Consider the following 9,755-nt stretch of genomic DNA (forward strand, 5'->3'; position numbering starts at 1 on the left):
GTGTGTGTGTGTGTGTGTGTGTGTGTGTGTGTGTGTGTGTGTGTGTGTGTGTGTGTGTGTGTGTCATCTCTGCAGTGCCACATGTCGTGTTACCACAGCGCGCCACCAGAGTGCACTATGGGACGTCTGCGCTGCATGCTGCTGCATCCGGCTTGCCTCCGCCTCGACTCCAGAAACTTCAGCAAGATGCACTGCTACCGCATCACCGAGAGCTGCAGCCAAGACCTGGGTACACACACACACACACACACACACACACACACACACACACACACACACACACACACACACACACACACACACACACACACACACACACACACACACACACACACACACACACACACACACCTCTAAACCACATCCTCTGCTGCTGTGACAAACATTCGTCTCATTTCCTGACAGCTTCTCTCTGATCTGAGCTGTGAAACTAAAGAATTATGTTTGTTTTTCACTAAATCATCATCTTGATAACAGCAACGCTCGTTGTGTCTCTGGTGCATGATGTGTGTGATATCTGCAGACTCCAAACACTCACATCTAAAGTCAAAGTAGAAAATATCACAGTGTAGAAAATACTCCATTACAAGTTTAGTTTATTAGGATTCTCATTAGATATTACTCCTCCTGGGCTCCACACAGATCATCTACAACCATAAACACAGAGACTCATGCAAGAAAAATACACGATGATGTCAGCAAGAAAGAAAAAAGGAACAAAATCAAATTAAATACAAAATGATATTAATATAAAATAATTAAATATGCACCAAGGGAGGAGTTAGATAAATACTATCAACAATATCATTTAATTATTCATCATGTTATTAAGATGCTTTTAAGTTAAAGTCCTGCATGAAACATCCTGCCTCATTAAAAGTACATAAGTGTGAATATAGTATTAAAGTATTAAAGGTAACAGTACTCATATTAGACTGTATTAGTTGCATTTAATCAATCGGTGCATAAGGAGTTTATAAGATACATCTGTGCAGGAAAAAAGAGAAAAACATTGTATTTATTTATTTAATCCTTTTTTTAAACAGGTAGTAGTCTCACTGAGATATGAATCTATTTTTCAAGAGAGGCCTGTGTGCAACAAGTTCACACATACAGACACATAAATAACTCAAAGACATATATTTATACTTTAAGAGAAACATGTGCAACCATGTACAAGAGGTTCAGATAAAGACAAAACTACACACTGATTACTGTGAAGGTTGGGAGATGAAAGGTAACTAAAGGTGGAAGAAGTAGAGGAGCTAGTCTGTAGTATTGTAGTGATGTAGTATGCAGTATTACAGTAAAAGTACTGCAGTATTACAGTAAAGTACTGCAGTATTATAGTGATGTAGTATGCAGTATTACAGTAAAAGTACTGCAGTATTATGAGCGATGTAGTATGCAGTATTACAGTAAAAGTACTGCAGTATTATAGTGATGTAGTATGCAGTATTACAGTAAAAGTACTGCAGTATTATGAGTGATGTAGTATGCAGTATTACAGTAAAAGTACTGCAGTATTAAAGTGATGTAGTATGCAGTATTACAGTAAAAGTACTGCAATATTATAGTGATGTAGTATGCAGTATTACAGTAAAAGTACTGCAGTATTATAGTGATGTAGTATGCAGTATTACAGTAAAAGTACTGCAGTATTATAGTGATGTAGTATGCAGTATTACAGTAAAAGTACTGCAGTATTATAGTGATGTAGTATGCAGTATTACAGTAAAAGTACTGCAGTATTATAGTGATGTAGTATGCAGTATTACAGTAAAAGTACTGCAATATTATAGTGATGTAGTATGCAGTATTACAGTAAAAGTACTGCAGTATTATGAGCGATGTAGTATGCAGTATTACAGTAAAAGTACTGCAGTATTATAGCGATGTAGTATGCAGTATTACAGTAAAAGTACTGCAGTATTATAGTGATGTAGTATGCAGTATTACAGTAAAAGTACTGCAGTATTATAGTGATGTAGTATGCAGTATTACAGTAAAAGTACTGCAGTATTATGAGTGATGTAGTATGCAGTATTACAGTAAAAGTACTGCAGTATTATAGTGATGTAGTATGCAGTATTACAGTAAAGTACTGCAGTATTATAGTGATGTAGTATGCAGTATTACAGTAAAGTTCAAGAACTTCATTTAACTTTTGTTTCATTTGAGGACAGACAGACTCTTATTTGCAGAGACCTCAAAAACCACACCTGTCTAGAAAATTAATGAGTCGATGTGACTGAGAGCATGTTGGAAAATATGTTTGTGTGATTCTTGTGAACTTTTTGTTTTTGTGTTTTCTCAACAAACTGCACAAGAAACTGCTGTACTACTACTACCTAGTATAATATCTGGTTTTATGGTTTCTTTTGACTCCTGGTGTATCTGAAGCTTCACAGCTCTGACTCACTCCTCATCAGGAGGTCATGGAGCTGTAAATATCTCCGACTGTTTCTCTCCATGTTTTTTATCAGATAACTCAGACGACTTCGATCAGTCTGCTGCTGTGTCTAAAGACGGTCAGCCGGCTGCTGCGGACTCTGGTCAGTTCACACAAACACTCACACAAACCACATCCGCTGAAATGAGGTGAAACAAAGGTTGGAGTCTGAATCCTGTGTGTGTGTGTGTGTGTGTGTGTGTGTGTGTGTGTGTGTGTGTGTGTGTGTGTGTGTGTGTGTGTGTGTGTGTGTGTGTGTGTGTGTGTGTGCGTGTGTGTGTGTGTGTGTGTGTTACTCTGTGTGTGTGTGTGTGTGTGTGTGTGTGTGTGTGTGTGTGTGTGTGTGTGTGTGTGTGTGTGTGCGTGTGTGACTCACAGGTAAGCAGCTGAAGGTGTTTGACGGCGATGATGGAGCCAAGCGTGGACACTTCCGACTGATCTCCATATTAAGAGCCACCAGGAATGAGGAAGTGGTGGTGAGATCTCTGCTGCTTTAACATGTGCATTAACAGTGCAGTACTCATGTTGTCCTGTAGGAGTCTAACAGTGCAGTACTCATGTTGTCCTGTAGGAGTCTAACAGTGCAGTACTCATGTTGTCCTGTAGGAGTCTAACAGTGCAGTACTCATGTTGTCCTGTAGGAGTCTAACAGTGCAGTTCTCATGTTGTCCTGTAGGAGTCTAACAGTGCAGTACTCGTGTTGTCCTGTAGGAGTCTTACAGTGCAGTACTCATGCTGTCCCGTAGGAGTCTAACAGTGCAGTACTCATGTTGTCCTGTAGGAGTCTTACAGTGCAGTACTCATGCTGTCCTGTAGGAGTCTAACAGTGCAGTACTCATGTTGTCCTGTAGGAGTCTAACAGTGCAGTACTCATGTTGTCCTGTAGGAGTCTAACAGTGCAGTACTAATGCTGTCCTGTAGGAGTCTAACAGTGCAGTACTCATGTTGTCCTGTAGGAGTCTAACAGTGCAGTACTCATGCTGTCCTGTAGGAGTCTAACAGTGCAGTACTCATGTTGTCCTGTAGGAGTCTAACAGTGCAGTACTCATGTTGTCCTCCAGGAGTCTAACAGTGCAGTACTCATGTTGTCCTGTAGGAGTCTTACAGTGCAGTACTCGTGTTGTCCTGTAGGAGTCTAACAGTGCAGTACTCATGTTGTCCTGTAGGAGTCTAACAGTGCAGTACTCATGTTGTCCTGTAGGAGTCTAACAGTGCAGTACTCGTGTTGTCCTGTAGGAGTCTAACAGTGCAGTACTCATGCTGTCCTGTAGGAGTCTAACAGTGCAGTACTCATGTTGTCCTGTAGGAGTCTTACAGTGCAGTACTCGTGTTGTCCTGTAGGAGTCTAACAGTGCAGTACTCATGTTGTCCTGTAGGAGTCTAACAGTGCAGTACTCGTGTTGTCCTGTAGGAGTCTAACAGTGCAGTACTCATGTTGTCCTGTAGGAGTCTAACAGTGCAGTACTCGTGTTGTCCTGTAGGAGTCTAACAGTGCAGTACTCATGTTGTCCTGTAGGAGTCTAACAGTGCAGTACTCATGTTGTCCTGTAGGAGTCTAACAGTGCAGTACTAATGTTGTCCTGTAGGAGTCTATCAGTGCAGTACTAATGTTGTCCTGTAGGTGTCTAACAGTGCAGTACTAATGTTGTCCTGTAGGAGGCGGCGCTGAGAGCTTTCTACCTCCCTGACGAACCTCAGCACTTCGAGCTGCAGGAGATCGGCGGTCTGCAGCGTCTCCATAGCGACGACATCATGAACCGTAACGGTAGTCCTGACAACAGGAGCTCGGTGAAGGATGGAGGTGACGCCTGGCTGCTGAGGGCCAAACTACGAGACGCTGAGGTCATCAAGGTTTACACCAGCTGGCCCAGGTCAGGAGGACGATGTCTTTCTTATATTTTACCAGTACAGGATCTTAATCTGCTCAGATGTTCTGGTTTTTCTCTATTTTAATGTTCTTTTTACCTGTTTTCATGTGTTTCAGGCCAGGTGCAGCTTTCGTCCCCATCACCGTCTCTAAGAACAGCACGGCAGAGTCGGTCCTCACTGAGGTCCTCAGTCAGCTGGACAGACAGGTAGAGACGAACTCCTGCAGCTTCAAGATCCTCTGCATGTTAAATTTAGCTCTGAACACATTTTTCTCTGCTGAAATATTGATGAGAAAGTTTATCAGTTTTGTCCCGAATAAGAACTGTGAGTCTCTGCCTCACTGAGGTTAAAAACACAGGGTTGAGGTTTTTCACATCTGTCTTAATGATTTTCAACAACAAAGAACTGATATACTAACAAGTGTTGTTTGTTAGACTATCAAAGTCTGGACTTTTAGTTACTTCAAATAAAACTACAGTATTCAGGTGTTAAGAAGTCTCCAGGAAATGAATTCAGGTCAATGAAATGTGCTCTGTTTCTGCACATGCTCAGTAGCGTCTGCCTCACACAAACACTCTGTTATTAGTCTTTTGTAGCTTTTCCACTCTACAGTTCTATCTCTAGTCGGCTCGACTCGGTACGGTTCCAGGAACCTTTTCCATTACTATAGTTCCTCCTCAACGTGAGCGGGGTCGTCATAGCAACGCTGCATTGAACTGCTGTGACGTCATTTTCTACGCGACACAAACACATAAACAATGGAGGACATGGAGGCGATGGTGTACTTGCTGCTGTATGAGGCTTTCTGTCTCACACAAAGCGAGAGAAGAGAAACTAATCTCTGTAACGCTGTTGTTGGTATTTAAAAATGCCGGGTTTGATTCTTGTGTGGGACGGCTCATGACTCTTCCAGTGACTCTCTGACCAATCAGAGGCCGGCAGTCTGATGACGTCACATTTAGTATCGGCTTGGCTCGCTTGGAACCTCGGCAGAGCGGGTACTAAAAAAGCAGCAGGTACCAGGTACTATCCCTGATGGAGGAGCAGAAAAAACAAGTAGAGTCGAGTCGTGTTGTGCTAGAACTGTATAGTGGAAAAAGCGCCATTTGTTTCTATTTCTAAAAAAAGTAACGTGACCGAACTCTTCACAGTGAAGGAACATGTTGACCCAGTGTGACTCACTGATGTGTTTTTAATAGTTTTTAAACAACAACAACAATACTTGTTCATTGATGAGGTTTAAAGGACATTTCATTGACTGGAGACTTTTTCACACCTGAATCCTGCATCAGAGCTGTTGAGTTTTATTTGAAGTAACTAGAGACTTTGATACACACACACACACACACACACACACACACACACACACACACACACACACACACACACACACACACACACACACACACACACATTTAATTGTTGGTTTGGATCCAAACTTGAAGATAAATATAGAAAATCAGCAGAATGATCCTTTAATGTGACCTCAGAGAATGTTTTCCCTCCACGGTTTTAATTTAAATTAACATCTAGAAACATTAATAATTATATACTCTTTAATATACTAATAATTTCAACTCCATTATACTTGCATTGGACACTCGTGTATTAATTTGATGTTTTAACTTTCAGGATGAAGACTCGTCCAACTTCTACCTGCTGGAGGTTTTCATGAGCAGCAAACAAGGTGAGTTTACAGAATGATATAAAGCAGCAGTGAGGGTTCATCTGGTCTGTGTGATAATACCAGTAGCCTCGTGACCTTTGACCTCGTGACCTTTGCCCTCGTGACCTTTGCCCTCGTGACCTTTGACCTTTGTGTCCTCAGTGCAGAGACAGACGCTGACTCCTCAGGAGAAGATCCTGGACAAACTGCAGGAGATCAGGAAGGTACGAGGACATTAAACACACTGAATAACACGACCATACATCACTTTCATTAGTACTAACATTACTTTAATTATCTAAAGGATGAAACAGAATTTGTTCAGTTTTAAGGTTTTATTTCTTCATATTTGTAGTTTTTAAAAGCAGAAATCTGAACTGAAACAAATAAAAGAACATTTTTATTTCCTTTTAATGTCTTTTAACTTCCTGCACAGTTAAAGCTCATTAAACATGAGACTGTCATACACTTACATATATATTTTATAATAGAGAAAACTCAGCAATTCAGGAGTAAAAAAAAGACCAAGCAGTTTATAAAAAAGTTTCCTTTACTGTCACAACGAACAGATTTTTCTCCAGTTTCTCTTTTTTTGTGGCGATGAGATTCGTCTCATTTAATTTTGTATTTAACTTTATTTGAGTTAAAGCTTTAAACTCTTTTACTGACTGTAGAAACTCACGACTAAATAAACACACATATAAACAGTGTTAGGCACGTTACTTTGAAAAAGTAATTAATTATAGTTACTCATTACTTCTCCCAAAAAGTAACTGAGTTACATCAATGTCAAAGTAATTCATTACCAGGAAAAGTAACTATTAAGTTACTTTTTATTTTTTTAAATGTTCAAATATGTCAAATGACTTGGCTGACCCAATCAACAACAACTGGCCCAAAACATGTTCAAAATTAAATGATGCTTAAGAAATGTACTAAAAAGAAGTAAATAATGTAATAGTACATGAAGCAGATGTGGAGTAATTTAATTTTATTCCTCATAAAGCAAAAACAATATAAACTTCTCTTAATATAACAATGAAAAATTATACTGGAAATTAATAAATAAATAAAAAGGGGGGGGGGGGTTGTATCAGGACGCTTTGCTCTCACACGCGCTGCATTGATAGTTACACACACACACACACACACACACACACACACACACACACACACACACACACACACACACACACAATAATCTGTTAAACAGTAATAGTAGCTGATATACAGAAACATGTTGAACCATCTGAACCAGGATGTTTGATCTCTTCTTCTCTCTCAGGTTTCTCTGCGGCAGATGAACCAGACCCGGTTCTACATCGTGCAGAACCGGAACACCGGCCGGTCCAGGTCTGCCTGCTGATCGGAGGATTTTCCCCCCCTGCTGAGCAAAGAAGAGTACACACAGCTGATCCAGGAACAGCTGACCATCAAGAGTGAGTCTGCAGGAAATACACAAAGAGACAAAAAGATGATGAATAATAAACAGAGATGAGCAGTGATGAGAGAGAATAAGTATTAAAGTACAGTTAGAGGTACTAGTACTTTACTGTAGTACAGTTAGAGGTACTTATACTTTACTGTAGTACAGTTAGAGGTACTTGTACTTTACTGTAGTACAGTTAGAGGTACTAGTACTTTACTGTAGTACAGTTAGAGGTACTAGTACTTTACTGTAGTATAGTTAGAGGTACTTGTACTTTACTGTAGTACAGTTAGAGGTACTAGTACTTTACTGTAGTACAGTTAGAGGTACTAGTACTTTACTGTAGTACAGTTAGAGGTACTTGTACTTTACTGTAGTACAGTTAGAGGTACTAGTACTTTACTGTAGTACAGTTTAGAGGTACTAGTACTTTACTGTAGTACAGTTAGAGGTACTTGTACTTTACTGTAGTACAGTTAGAGGTACTTGTACTTTACTGTAGTACAGTTAGAGGTACTTGTACTTTACTGTAGTACAGTTAGAGGTACTAGTACTTTACTGTAGTACAGTTAGAGGTACTAGTACTTTACTGTAGTACAGTTAGAGGTACTTGTACTTTACTGTAGTACAGTTAGAGGTACTTGTACTTTACTGTAGTACAGTTAGAGGTACTAGTACTTTACTGTAGTACAGTTAGAGGTACTTGTACTTTACTGTAGTACAGTTAGAGGTACTAGTACTTTACTGTAGTACAGTTAGAGGTACTTATACTATACTGTAGTACAGTTAGAGGTACTAGTACTTTACTGTAGTACAGTTAGAGGTACTTGTACTTTACTGTAGTACAGTTAGAGGTACTTGTACTTTACTGTAGTACAGTTAGAGGTACTAGTACTTTACTGTAGTACAGTTAGAGGTACTTATACTATACTGTAGTATAGTTAGAGGTACTAGTACTTTACTGTAGTACAGTTAGAGGTACTAGTACTTTACTGCAGTAAAGTTAGAGGTACTTATACTTTACTGTAGTATAGTTAGAGGTACTAGTACTTTACTGTAGTACAGTTAGAGGTACTTATACTTTACTGTAGTACAGTTTGAGGTACTAGTACTTTACTGTAGTACAGTTAGAGGTACTTATACTTTAACTGTAGTACAGTTAGAGGTACTTATACTTTACTGTAGTACAGTTAGAGGTACTTGTACTTTACTGTAGTACAGTTAGAGGTACTAGTACTTTACTGTAGTACAGTTAGAGGTACTTATACTTTACTGTAGTACAGTTAGAAGGTACTTATACTTTACTGTAGTACAGTTTGAGGTACTAGTACTTTACTGTAGTACAGTTAGAGGTACTTATACTTTACTGTAGTACTGTTAGAGGTACTTATACTTTACTGTAGTACAGTTAGAGGTACTTATACTTTACTGTAGTATAGTTTGAGGTACTAGTACTTTACTGTAGTACAGTTAGAGGTACTTATACTTTACTGTAGTACAGTTAGAGGTACTTATACTTTACTGTAGTACAGTTTGAGGTACTTATACTTTACTGTAGTACAGTTAGAGGTACTTATACTTTACTGTAGTATAGTTTGAGGTACTAGTACTTTACTGTAGTACAGTTAGAGGTACTTGTACTTTACTGTAGTACAGTTTGAGGTACTTGTACTTTACTGTAATACAGTTAGAGGTACTTGTACTTTACTGTAATACAGTTAGAGGTACTTGTACTTTACTGTAGTACAGTTTGAGGTACTTGTACTTTACTGTAGTACAGTTAGAGGTACTTGTACTTTACTGTAGTACAGTTAGAGGTACTTGTACTCTACTGTAGTACAGTTTGAGGTACTTATACTTTACTGTAGTACAGTTAGAGGTACTTGTACTTTACTGTAGTACAGTTTGAGGTACTTGTACTTTACTGTAGTACAGTTTGAGGTACTTGTACTTTACTGTAGTAACAGTTCTGAGGTACTTGTACTTTACTGTAGTACAGTTAGAGGTACTTGTACTTGTGCATACTACATCACTCATAATACTGCAGTACTTTTACTGTAATACTGCATACTACATCACTCATAATACTGCAGTACTTTTACTGAATACTGCATACTACATGACTCATAATACTGCAGTACTTTTACTGTAGTATTTATAAACTGCTGTATTTTGATAAAATAAAGATGAGGATGAATACTGTGTGTTTCTTCTCATTGAGGTCAGTTCACAGCAGTATAACCCCCCCCCCCCCCCCCCCTCCCCCTCCTCTCTCTCTCTGCAGGTCACCTGGTCACCATCAGCCACATCTATGCCAGTCAAGGTGAGACCGTTGTCAT

General features: G+C 39.2%; 1 protein-coding gene across 1 annotated transcript in view; it reads left to right on the forward strand.

Moving 5' to 3' along the window:
* LOC133986369 (diacylglycerol kinase theta) overlaps positions 1-9,755 on the forward strand; it is a 35,630-nt gene that overhangs the window by 22,208 nt on the left and 3,667 nt on the right. The window contains 11 exon segments of the mRNA XM_062426192.1: positions 76-229; positions 2,487-2,555; positions 2,831-2,928; positions 4,109-4,323; positions 4,437-4,527; positions 5,954-6,008; positions 6,150-6,211; positions 7,273-7,326; positions 7,329-7,361; positions 7,363-7,426; positions 9,701-9,739. Coding sequence (XP_062282176.1) covers positions 76-229; positions 2,487-2,555; positions 2,831-2,928; positions 4,109-4,323; positions 4,437-4,527; positions 5,954-6,008; positions 6,150-6,211; positions 7,273-7,326; positions 7,329-7,361; positions 7,363-7,426; positions 9,701-9,739 — 934 coding nt within the window.

The sequence above is a fragment of the Scomber scombrus genome, chromosome 9 (genome assembly GCF_963691925.1).
Source record: "Scomber scombrus chromosome 9, fScoSco1.1, whole genome shotgun sequence".
Taxonomy (NCBI): domain Eukaryota; kingdom Metazoa; phylum Chordata; class Actinopteri; order Scombriformes; family Scombridae; genus Scomber; species Scomber scombrus.